This window comes from Bombina bombina, chromosome 6 (assembly GCF_027579735.1).
Source record: "Bombina bombina isolate aBomBom1 chromosome 6, aBomBom1.pri, whole genome shotgun sequence".
NCBI lineage: Eukaryota > Metazoa > Chordata > Amphibia > Anura > Bombinatoridae > Bombina > Bombina bombina.
In genome coordinates, this window is record NC_069504.1 from 890027983 (window position 1) to 890041198 (window position 13216).

The window sequence follows — 13216 nt, forward strand, 5'->3', positions numbered from 1 at the left end:
CAGAACCTGATGTTGTGACATTTAAATCAAAATTAGAGCATCTCCGCGCATTACTTAAGGAGGTGCTATCTACTCTGGATGATTGTGACAATCTGGTCAACCCAGAAAAATTGTGCAAGATGGACAAGTTCCTTGAGGTCCCGGTGCACCCTGATGCTTTTCCGATACCTAAACGGGTGGCGGACATAGTGAATAAGGAGTGGGAGAAGCCAGGCATACCTTTTGTCCCTCCTCCTATATTTAAGAAATTGTTCCCTATGGTCGACCCCAGGAAGGACACATGGCAAACAGTCCCTAAGGTCGAGGGGGCGGTTTCTACTCTAGCCAAGCGCACAACCATTCCTATTGAGGACAATTGTGCTTTCAAAGATCCTATGGATAAAAAATTGGAGGGTTTGCTTAAAAAGATTTTTGTACAGCAAGGTTACCTCCTTTAACCTATTTCGTGCATTATTCCTGTCACTACAGCGGCGTGGTTCTGGTTCGAGGAACTGGAAAAGTCGCTCAGTAGGGAGACTCCGTATGAGGAAGTCATGGACAGAATTCACGCACTTAAGTTAGCTAATTCCTTTATTTTAGACACCGCTTTGCAGTTAGCGAGGTTAGTGGCGAAAAATTCAGGGTTTACAATTGGGGCGCGTAGAGCGCTCTGGCTAAAGTCTTGGTCGGCGGATGTATCTTCCAAGACAAAATTGCTTAATACCTCTTTCAAAGGTAAGACCCTTTTTGGGCCAGAATTGAAAGAGATTATTTCAGACATCACTGAGGGAAAGGGCCATGCCCTCCCACAAGATAAACCTTTCAAGGCTAAGAATAAGTCCAATTTTCGTTCCATTCGCAATTTCAGGAACGGACCGGCTTCCAACTCGGCAGCCTCTAGACAAGAGGGTAACGCTTCCCAGACTAAACCAGCTTGGAAATCAATGCAAGGCTGGAACAAGGGTAAACAGGCCAAGAAGCCTGCTGCTGCTACCAAAACAGCATGAAGGGGTAGCCCCCGATCCGGGACCGGATCTAGTAGGGGGCAGACTCTCTCTCTTTGCTCAGGCTTAGGCAAGAGATGTTCAGGATCCCTGGACACTAGAAATAGTCTCTCAGGGTTTTCTTCTGGAGTTCAAGGAACTACCCTCAAGGGGAAGGTTCCACATGTCTAACTTATCTTCAAACCAAATAAAGAGACAGGCATTCTTACATTGTGTAGAAGACCTGTAAAAGATGGGAGTGATACACCCAGTTCCAACTGTGGAACAAGGTCGGGGGTTTTACTCAAATCTGTTTGTAGTTCCCAAAAAAGAGGGAATTTTCAGACCAATTCTGGATTTAAAAATTCTAAACAAATTTCTCAGAGTTCCATCGTTCAAATGGAAACCATTCGAACAATTTTATCTACAATCCAGGAGGGTCAATTTATGACTACCGTGGATTTAAAGGGTGCATATCTACATATTCCTATCCACAAAGATCATCCAAGGATTTTCACAAAGGTGCTAGGGTCCCTTCTAGAGGTTCTAAGACCAAGGGGTATTGCAGTGGCACCTTATCTGGACGACATTCTAATCCAAACGTCGTCTCTTTCCAAAGCAAAGGCTCATACAGACATTGTTCTAGCCTTTCTCATATCTCACGGGTGGAAGGTGAACGTAGAAAAGAGTTCCCTGTCTCCGTCGACAAGAGTTCCCTTCTTGGGAACGATAATAGATTCTTTAAAAATGAAGATCTTCCTGACAAAAGTCATAAAGTCAAAGCTTCTAAAGCTTGTCAAGTTCTTCACTCTATTCTGCAGCCTTCCATAGCTCAGTGCATGGTAGTAGTAGGGTTGATGGTTGCAGCAATGGACATAGTTCCTTTTGCTCAAATTCATCTAAGACCATTACAACTGTGCATGCTCAAGCAGTGGAATGGGGACTATACAGACTTGTCTCCAAAGATTCAAGTAGACCAGATGACCAGAGACTCACTCCGTTGGTGGTTGTCACAGGATCACCTGTCTCAGGGAATGAGTTTCCGCAGACCAGAGTGGGTCATTGTCACGACCGACGCCAGTCTATTAGGCTGGGGCGCGGTCTGGGATTCCCTGAAAGCTCAGGGTCTAAGCTCAGGCCGGATTCATAAGATTCCAGTCAGACAACATGACGACTGTAGCTTACATCAACCATCAGGGAGGAACAAAGAGTTCCTTGGCGATGAGAGAGGTATCCAAGATCATCAAATGGGCGGAGGATCACTCCTGCCATCTATCTGCAATTCACATCCCAGGAGTAGACAACTGGGAGGCGGATTATCTGAGTCGTCAGACTTTCCATCCGGGGGAGTGGGAACTCCACCCGGAGGTTTTTGCCCAGTTGACTCAATTATGGGACATTCCAGACATGGATCTGATGGCGTCTCGTCAGAACATCAAGGTTCCTTGCTACGGGTCCAGATCCAGGGATCCCAAGGCGACTCTAGTGGATGCATTAGTGACGCCTTGGTCGTTCAACCTAGCTTATGCATTTCCACCGTTCCCTCTCCTTCCCAGGCTTGTAGCCAGGATCAAACAGGAGAAGGCCTCAGTGATTCTGATAGCTCCTGCGTGGTCACGCAGGACTTGGTATGCAGACCTGGTGAATATATCATCGGCTCCACCATGGAAGCTACCTTTGAGACAGGATCTTCTAGTGCAAGGTCCATTCGAACATCCAAATCTAGTTTCTCTCCAGCTGACTGCTTGGAAATTGAACGCTTGATTTTATCCAAGCGCGGGTTTTCAGATTCAGTGATAGATACTCTGGTCCAAGCCAGAAAACCTGTGACTAGAAGGATTTACCATAAAATATGGAAAGGATATATCTGTTGGTGTGAATCCAAGGGATTCTCATGGATTAATATTCCCAGGATCCTCTCCTTTCTAACAAGAAGGTTTGGATAAGGGATTGTCAGCGAGTTCTCTAAAAGGACAGAGATCTGCTTTATCTGTCTTGTTACACAGACGACTGGCAGCTGTGCCAGATGTACAAGCTTTTGTACAGGCTTTGGTCAGAATCAAACCTGTTTACAGACCTTTGACTCCTCCCTGGAGTCTAAATTTAGTTTTTTCAGTTCTTCAAGGGGTTCCATTTGAACCCTTACATTCCATAGATATCAAGTTACTATCTTGGAAAGTTCTGTTTTTGGTTGCTATTTCTTCTGCTAGAAGAGTTTCTGAACTATCTGCTTTGCAGTGTGATCCACCCTATCTGGTGTTCCATTCAGATAAGGTTGTTTTGCGTACCAAGCCTGGTTTTCTTCCAAGAGTTGTTTCCAACAAGAATATTAACCAGGAAATAGTTGTCCCTTCTTTGTGTCCGAATCCAGTTTCAAAGAAGGAACATTTGTTACACCATTTAGATGTAGTCCGTGCTTTAAAGTTCTATTTAGAAGCAACAAAGGATTTCAGACAAAACTTCTTTTTTGTTTGTCGTTTATTCTGGTAAGAGGAGAGGACAAAAAGCTACTGCTACCTCTCTTTCTTTCTGGCTGAAAAGCATTATCCGATTGGCTTATGAGACTGCCGGACGGCAGCCTCCTGAACGAATCACAGCTCACTCTACTAGGGCTGTGGCTTCCACATGGGCCTTCAAGAACGAGGCTTCTGTTGATCAGATATGTGAGGCAGCAACTTGGTCTTCTCTGCACACTTTTGCCAAATTCTACAAATTTGATACTTTTTGCTTCTTCGGAGGCTATTTTTGGGAGAAAGGTTTTGCAAGCCGTGGTGCCTTATGTTTAGGTAACCTGATTTGCTCCCTCCCTTCATCCGCGTCCTAAAGCTTTGGTATTGGTTCCCACAAGTAATGGATGACGCCGTGGACCGGACACACCAATGTTGGAGAAAACAGAATTTATGCTTACCTGATAAGTTACTTTCTCCAACGGTGTGTCCCGTCCACGGCCCGCCCTGGTTTTTTAATCAGGTTTGAAAAATTTCTCTCTCTATACACTACAGTCACCACGGCACCCTATAGTTTCTCCTTTTTTTCTCCTAACCGTTGGTCGAATGACTGGGGGGGCGGAGCCTGGGAGGGACTATATGGACAGCTCTTGCTGTGTGCTCTCCTTGCCTTTCCCTGTGGGGGAGGAGAATATCCCACAAGTAATGGATGACGCCGTGGACCGGACACACCGTTGGAGAAAGTAATTTATCAGGTTAGCATAAATTCTGTTTTCTGGCACATCTGCTCTAATTGTTCATTCTAGGATCCTTGAAGTTATCACTTTGCTGTGCTTAAAGGGACATGCAATTCAAACATTTTCTTTTGTGATTTAGTCAGCACGTGATTTTATAAAACTTTCTAATTTACTTATATAATCTAATTTTCTTAGTTTTCTTGGTATCCTTAGTTGAAATTGATATCTAGCTAGACTCAGAAGCAGCAATGCATTGCTGAGAGCTAGCTGTCGATTGAGGGGCTTCACATAAATCTCTCTTGTTAGCTAGCTCCCAGTAGTGCATTGCTGCTCCTTTAACAAAGGATAACAAGAGAATGAAGCAAATTTGATAATATAAGTCAATTGGAAAGTTGGGTTTCATGCCCTTTTAAGTGTCACCTGAACTCATCTGAAGAATGAAATATTAACAATCAGCAAAAAAATAGATGAAGAAACACACCCAAATTAGTTTCTCTATATACACACAAAAAATGAAAAAATCATTTATTGCTTTATTAAATAATAAGCACCCTACACATTAAAATACACATCTAATGCATAAAGTACTTGAATATGTAAAATAAAAAAATAGAATATATAACATTAGAATTAGAAGTGCAACACATCCAAATACAATAATACAATGCAACTTTGGTTCCTTATAGTTAGAGTAAAAAATGATTAAATGAACAAACAAGACCACAACTGAATTAAAGGGACAGTTAATTCAAATTACTTATATTACTTAAAGGGACACTGTAACCAAAAAAATTCTTTCGTGATTCAGATTGAGCATGACATTTTAAGCAATTTACTAATTTACTCCTATTATCAAATTTTCTTCATTCTCTTGGTATCTTTATTTGAAATGCAAGAATGTAAGTTTAGATGCCGGCCCATTTTTTGTGAACAACCTGGGTTGTCTTTGCTGATTGGTGGATAAATTCATCCACCAATAAAAAAGTGCTGGCCAGAGTACTGAAACCAAAAAAAGCTTAGATGCCTTCTTTTTCAAATAAAGATAGCAAGAGAACGAAGAAAAATTGATAATAGGAGTAAATTAGAAAGTTGCTTAAAATTGTGTTCTTTCTGAATTACAAAAGAATTTTTTTGGGTTCAGTGTCCCTTTATCTCTTGGTATCCTTTGTTGGAAAGCATAGGCTTAGTAGTGGTAATGCGCTACTGTATTCAGGATCCTGAAGTGATTCAGGTTAAAAATATACATTGTGGTGCATAAAGTATTTAACCTACATGCCACAAATATATAGATAGGATAATGTTTAAAATAAATAGAGAACAAAGTTGGTGTATTTTCAGTTTATTGCAAAATACTACAGAGCAAGAATCTTAGATTGTTTATTTATTTCTGATGTAAGAGACACATGACCAAGTTCCCAAAATATTCAGAAATATTATATGAATATGCTAAAGTAACATAATACTTAATATTTAATCCCTAAGAAAATTGTTTAAAGGGACATTAAACTGCTATACACAGCTACAAAAGAATATTAACTACTTACTACAGTATATTATTGCATATTATCCTGTTCCTGTAGCTCTTTACAAATCAGTTCTCCTGTTATAAAAGCTTAAAGGTGCCAGATACTTAGGGGCATATTTAAAGGGCCAGTAAACATAGAAAATAATGTTATATAATTCTGCAGAATTATATAACATTATATTAGTGCTAGCTTTACAGAACCTAATATTGCCTGTAAACTTTTATTAAAAAACAGTGTTTTCCAGACCCGTTCTCTGTGCTCTACTGAGCGGGTCTGTTTTTTAAACTGAGCGCATCTGGCCAGCTGTCTAGTCACTTTTTAAAAATAAAGGGAACTTGTCATACATATTTCCAGTGAAAACATATATATTTTATTCTGTTTCTCTGTGTATAATTAATTATGTTTCTCTCGTGTGTGTGTGTGTGTGTTGGGCTCCATAAAAAGAGGTATTTTTTCTAAAGCAGACAGGCATGCAGCTCTTATGCAGTGGGACACTAGATACTCCTGCAGGCTGCAGCATGGGCTTACTATCCCCAGATCACCCACTGACTGGCTATTGGATGTGCACTGAGCTTGCTTCCTGTTCCTGCCTGGCTTGTGCAGTCGATCACAGCCAGCAAAAAAAAAAAAAGAAGAAAACTTGAAAAAAAAGTGCTCCCCCTGCTGGCCGCCCATATAAATAGCCCAACCCGCACACTAAACATTGTGCGATTAAGAAAGGTATAGGCTCAGTTATGGGCTGCGCTGCAGGCACATAGGAAAAATATGCGAATGAATATGGCAGGCTATACTTCTCTACCGCACGTGCGGTAGAGAAGTATAGAGGTATATAAAAGAGGGAAAGAGGGGTTTTTTTTTTTAATAAAAGACAGTCTAGACTAGAAAAATTTTGACTGAATAAATATAATTTTTCCAATAGGAGAAATTATATTTATTTAGCCACAAAAATTAATTTATTTTCTTTCCATTTATTTGGGTGTTCACGTGCAGGAGTGCTCAAATGGAGGTGCCTCCACTGGGGGGGGGGGCGGGATGTGTCAGGTGGGAGGCTGATCTCTACACTAAAGCTAAAATTAACCCTGCAAGCTACCTAATTATCCCCTTAACTTCTGGTCATAATACAAGTGTGGTGCGCAGCAGCATTTAGAAGCCTTCTAATTACCAAAAAGCAAGGCCAAAGCCATACATCTGCTATTTCTGAACAAAGGGTATCCCAGAGAAACATTTACAACCATTTGTGCGTGCCTTGATTGCACTGTTTGTAAATAATTTCAGTGAGAAACCTAAAATTATGAAAAAGTGAACTTTTTTTTTTTTTAATTTGATGGCATTTGGCGGTGAAATGGTGTCATGAAATATATCAAAATGGGCCTAGATCAATACTTTGGGTTTTCTACTACACTGCAGCTAAAATTAACCCTACAAGCTCCCTAATTAACCCCTTCACTGCTTGACATTATACAAGTGTGGTGCGCAGCAGCATTTAGGGGCCTTCTAATTAAGAAAATAGCATTGCCAAAGCTATATATCGCTGCTATTTCTGAACAAAGGGAATCCCAGAGAAGCATTTACAACTATTTGTGCCATAATTGCACAAGCTGTTTGTAAATAATTTCAGTGAGAAACCTAAAGTTTGTGAAAAAGTTTGAGGAAATGTGAACTTTTTATTTGATCGCATTTGGCAGTGAAAATGGTGGCATGATATGTATCAAAATGGGTCTAGAATTCTATCAGCCAATCGGAATTAAGGTAGAAAAAAAAAATCCTATTGGCTGATGCAATCAGCCAATAGGATTGAGCTTGCATTCCATTGGCTGATCCAATCAGCCAATAGAATGCCAGCTCAATCCTATTGGCTGATTGGATCAGCCAATAGGATTGAACTTCAATCCTATTGGCTGATTGCATCAGTAAATAGGATTTTTTTCTACCTTAATTCCGATTGGCTGATAGAATTCAGCCAATCGCCGGATGGATGAAGATAGAAGATGCCGCCTGGATTAAGACTTCTGCCCGCCTGAAGGACCTCTTCTTCCCGGCTTGGATGAAGACTTCTGCCCGTCTGGTGGACCACTTAGCCCGGCTTCGTTGAGCACTTCGGCCTGGTTGGGTGAAGACTTCTCAAGGTAGGGTGATCTTCAAGGGGTTAGTGTTAGGTTTTATTAAGGGGGTATTGGGTGGGTTTTAGAGTAGGGTTGGTTGTGTGGGTGGTGGGTTTTAATGTTGGTAAGGGGTATTGTACTTTTTTTTTCCCGCAAAAGGCCCTTTTAAGGGCTATTTGTAATTTAGTATAGGGTAGGGCTTTTTTATTATTTTGGGGGGCTTTTTTATTTTATTAGGGGGATTAGATTAGGTGTTATTAGTTTAAAAAACTTGTAATTATTTTATTATTTTCTTTTAGTGTTTTTTTTTTCGTACTTTAACTACAATTAAATACAATTATCTAGTTTAGGTAATTAATTTAATTATAGTGTAGTGTTAGGTGTAATTGTAACTTAGGTTAGGATTTATTTTACAGGTAAATTTGAATTTATTTTAACTAGGTAGCTATTAAATAGTTAATAACTATTTAAGAACTATTGTACCTAGTTAAAATACAAAGTTGCCTGTAAAATAAAAATAAACCCTAAGCTAGCTACAATGTAACTATTAGTTATATTGTAGCTAGCTTAGGGTTTATTTTACAGTATTTCGTTTTAAATAGGAATAATTTAGTTAATGATAGTTATTTTATTTAAATTATATTTAAGTTAGGGGGTGTTAGGGTTAGACTTACGTTTAGGGGTTAAGAACTTTATTATAGTGATGGCGACGTTGGGGGCAGCGTATTAAGGGTTAATAAGTATAATGTAGGTGGCGGTGTCCGGAGCGGCAGATTAGGGGTTAATAATATAATGCAGGTGTCGGGGTGGTCGATTAGGGGTTAATAAGTGTAAGATTAGGGGTGTTTAGACTCGGGGTTCATGTTAGGGCGTTAGGTGTAGACATAAAAGTATTTCCCCATAGGAATCAATGGGCTGCGTTAGGAGCTGAACGCTGCTTTTTTGCAGGTGTAAGGTTTTTTTTCAGCCGGCTCTCCCCCATTGATTCCTATGGGGAAATCATGCACAAGCACGTTTTAGCCATCTCACCGCTAATGTAAGCAGCGCTGGTATTGAGGTGAGATGTGGAGCAAAATTTTGCTCTCCACTTACTTTTCTGCGGCTAACTCCGGGTTTCTAAAAACCCGTAATACCAGTGTTGTCTGTAAGTGAGCGGTGAGGGAAAACCACTCGTTAGCACCGTACCCCTGTTAACGCAAAACTCGTAATCTAGGTGAAATACTTTTTACAGTTTCTTTAAAATGTTTAGTGAATGTTTCTCTTACTGCTATTCAACTACTACAGCAGTCAATGTTTATATTACGGTTACTCAATGTCTACAGTGAATGTTTGGTTATAGTGGGACAAGTGTCAAATAAATACTAATGTATAGGGTGGGTACATTTTGCCATCACCTAAGAGTTGGTTGAAGTACACAGTTCAAGAATCTGTTTATGAACATGAAACAGCTATTGTCTTTTCATTACAGCCGACATGCATTTGCTATAGTTCTGCGAATAATATAGGGTCCATATGCTACATGCCCATAATCAGTCAGTTGTTGCAGCTATAATAGCCTAATATGGTCCTTTGAGTATTTGCTAAAATTCAGAATGCCATCATTTCCTTTAAAAAAAAAATGTCCTCTCTCGTCGCCTACCTAAGTCATTTACCAAGTTACTTCCTTTCCTATAGTTAATGGAGTGCCAGTTGGCAAACATTATTATTGGTTATTTGTAGAGCGCCAACAGATTCCGCAGCGCTATAACATATTGTACTTCTATGTTCATAATTGTAAGGCTGTTCAATTCCTAGAAAGAAAAAAAAAAACACACCAAACCAGGCATCTTTTTAAAAAGTAAGTTTATTTTACAACAACATAATAGCCTTAACAGTAACATTGATATTAGAAACCGAATGCAATCTTTGGAATGGAGCATTGTAGGTTTTTTTTTCACCTTAGCATGGTTAGTCATATAAACCCATTGAATATATTGCTCAATACTTTCCATAATAAATGTTTTACTAAAAATGTGTTCTATTTATAGCTTTTCCTTGTTGAAAGGGCTGGACGGCGGACCCTACACCTCCTTGGATTAGGAGGGATGATTGTTTGCGCATTATTAATGACTGTAGCAATGGTATTGCAGGTAAGTAGAACAAAAAGAAAAAACATAAGTCTTGAAGATAAATAAGAGATATGTACAAAGATATTCCAATAGTTGGACAGACCACTGTAACTAATAGTCTCTTAATAAGTTATAAACTATATTTTTCTACACAGGAGACAATGCCCTCCCTCAGCTACCTCAGTATGATTGCAATATTTGGCTTTGTGGCATTCTTTGAAATTGGCCCTGGTCCCATTCCATGGTTTATTGTAGCCGAGCTGTTCAGCCAAGGCCCTAGACCTGCAGCCATGGCTATTGCTGGCTGCACAAACTGGACATCAAATTTTATGATTGGCATGGGCTTCCAGTATGTGGCGGTAAGTGAGAGCAATTGTAAAGAAGAGATTTGATGAGCTGGAGTGTGAAAAGAATACGTGTACAGGGACGCAAGTGTGGGGCCACAAGTGTATTAATCATTATTGTTCATTTAAAAAGTATTTGTCCCTGCCCACATAACCAAAAATATTCATACCAAACTTTAATATTTAATTTGAATTGACCTTTGCTGTAAAAAATGTCCTGCAATCTATGAATACTGTTTTTATTCCCACTACCTCCAGAAAAATAAAGGGACAAAAACCCCAACAATTTAGATTTGGATAGAACATACAATTTATAACAAATTTCAAATTTACAATTATCAAATATTCTTCATTCTCTATCCTTTGCTGAAGGAACAGCATTGCACTACAGGCAGCTTGCTGAACACATCTTGTTAGCCAATCACAAGAGACAAATGCAAAACTGAAAGAGAAGCAGTCTGCCAAGAACAAATAGCGTCAATAACTTGTTCTATGGCCCAGTTACCACCTGGAAGTAGCTTCTTTCTGCCCAATTGTGCTTTTCACAGAGGAAAACTTCTGTAGTATTCAGTCTGCTCCCACCGACATGGTCAGTCCAGACCAGAAATACCAGGCAATTCTCCTCTGAACAAACCCCAGACGATCGTTTCTGCTTTCTCTGGGCCTCGTCAGTGGGTGCAGCCATATTCCTCTAAGCCTATTGGGCAAGGAGTCCACATATGGTTTTCCCCATAAGGATACTATCCCCAGGGTCAAATTTACATAGGCAAAACAGAAAGCAGCAGTCTGCCAGGAATGACCAGCAGCTTCAATAGCTTGTTCGATGGCCCGGTTACCACCTGGAAGTAGCTTCTTTCTGCCCAATTGTGCTTTTTGACTCTTAGGGAAGTCTGCCTAAGTGTGATGCAGGAATCCAGACGTGGACCTGTTGCTCAGTGTGCATAGAGGGATATGGCTGCACCTCACTAACTAGGCCCACACTAGGTTGAAACATACATCTGGGGTTTTGCCGTTTCTCTCGATCAGAGAGTGATAACAGTACAGTCCAGCCCCGAAATACCAGGCTAAGTCAGGCTCAGACTTATGTGCCTTTCACAGAAGACCGTTCCTGTGTCATATGTTGAGAAACGAGAGGCTGCTTCTTGGGTGGCAACTAGCCATAGAACACGCTATTGTTCGTTCCCAGGTAGGGCGCACTTCTTATTTACACAAGAGATAAATATATGCAGGCACCTATCACCAGTTAGCTCCCACTAGTGTAGGATACATGCTTAATTTTTGTAATCCGTGATACTGAGAGCACAAAGCACATTTGAAAATAGAAATGTTTTTTAAAGCATCTTAAAACTACCTGCTCTGATTTTTGCCAATTTAATTTTGCCTTTCCTATTCCTTGAATTCCACATTTTCTAAAACCCTGACCATGCAACATGATGCTCAATTATTGCTTGATCTGTTTACTTCCACATTTGTCCCTATCTAGCCACAGCAATAAAGAACCAATAATCAAAGTGTCCCCCTGGGCAACAAAATATGCCAACAATGAATTACAATGCTTTTAAAACAATTTTTGCATGCAGTTTTATTTAATACAGCATTTAATTGCTATCAGTTAAAATAAGGCAAGTTATGATTAACTGGAACCTTATTTAGTTTACAATTACTTTTCTCTAGGATCTTTGTGGACCATACGTCTTCCTACTTTTTGCAGCACTTCTCTTAGGATTCTTCATCTTCACCTATTTCCGGGTCCCTGAGACTCGTGGTAGATCATTTGATGAGATCTCTCATGCCTTTCGTAGGAGGAACCCCTCACTCTTAGATCATGAGGTGAAAGCTAGCACAGAGCTTGAGAGTCTGGGTGGAGAAGATGCATGATGTGGATGGAGCAGAGGGGGAGGAGTTGCATACAAAACTCATCTCTGCATAACAGGACTGGAACTGTGCCATTGTTAAGAATGATACAGCATAATTTCGGATTGTGGCAGGATGCCCTTTAGAGAAGCAGTCTTGGTATGGTATCCTGTCATAAGTACAGCCACAGCACTGGAATGCCATTGGTACACTCAAAGATCTACTGTATTACATAACTCAAACATTCATTACCTTCAAACCAGAACTCTTGCCCAGCACTGGGCAGTAAGGGTAATAAGTGGGTTGTGGGGCCAGAAGACCAACTGGGATGAAAGAATGATTGTACAAGCAGTGATTTGTTACAATGAACTATATATTGGTATATATTTTTTTTATTTAAATTTTGCTGTGTTTAAGTGTCCTGATACTTTTATTATTACATAAGTTCCCTGCTCATGGTGACAGTCTATCTTTGAGCATTTAATATAAAACTAATCAGATGGTGAAGGAGAAACTTTAGCTACCTGCTTAATGCACATTTGTCTCATGACTTGAAGTGAACTAAGAGTTCATTCTCCGACACCCAAAGAGTATCTTCACATTGATCATGAGCAGTGAATACACGCTGCCTACACAACCCTCATTTGTATATGAAAAATAAAAAATTAGAAAAGTAAACATGTTATGTAGTGAGAATCTTGTGTTTATCCCCTGATATGCATCCAAATATTCAAATTAGGGCATTTAAGGCAATAAAAAAAAACACGCTATTTTGATCTCTCAAAGGTTGGGCCTTATGTTTAACCCTGTAATTGCCTACATGCTGCAGTGATTATATATTGAAGTAGATTTATATCTTACTGCCCACAAAAGACTATTGCAAGTTGTCAACTAAACTACAATTTTAAATGCTATTAAACCATTTTACAATGCAGTGATTTTCATACAAAAATGCACTATGCCCCTTTAAGGATGGTATCTAGTAAGCATGATTACAGGAGCTTGTTCATTTTAGTACATAAACTCTTAAATGTTAATTCCCAGGCAGTTTATTTGCAAAAATTCATGCAAACACAATGATAAAATGTTGTACATGGAACTTTTGAAATGGTTACATTTATATATTAACAAAATGT

General features: G+C 39.6%; 1 protein-coding gene and 1 long non-coding RNA gene across 2 annotated transcripts in view; both read left to right on the top strand.

The window, feature by feature from the left end:
* The window catches only part of SLC2A4 (solute carrier family 2 member 4), a 79448-nt gene extending 66690 nt beyond the window's left edge, over window positions 1-12758 (top strand). Inside the window, exons 9-11 of the mRNA XM_053718443.1 lie at window positions 9802-9903; window positions 10038-10241; window positions 11901-12758. Of these exons, the coding sequence (XP_053574418.1) occupies window positions 9802-9903; window positions 10038-10241; window positions 11901-12104 (510 nt within the window). The 3' untranslated portion in view covers window positions 12105-12758. The remainder of the gene's footprint in view (window positions 1-9801; window positions 9904-10037; window positions 10242-11900) is intronic.
* On the top strand, window positions 7449-9785 carry LOC128663884 (uncharacterized). The gene is made up of 2 exons (XR_008402908.1): window positions 7449-8171; window positions 8346-9785. It is a non-coding gene; the product is annotated as an uncharacterized LOC128663884 (long non-coding RNA).
* Window positions 12759-13216: the final 458 nt, after the last annotated feature.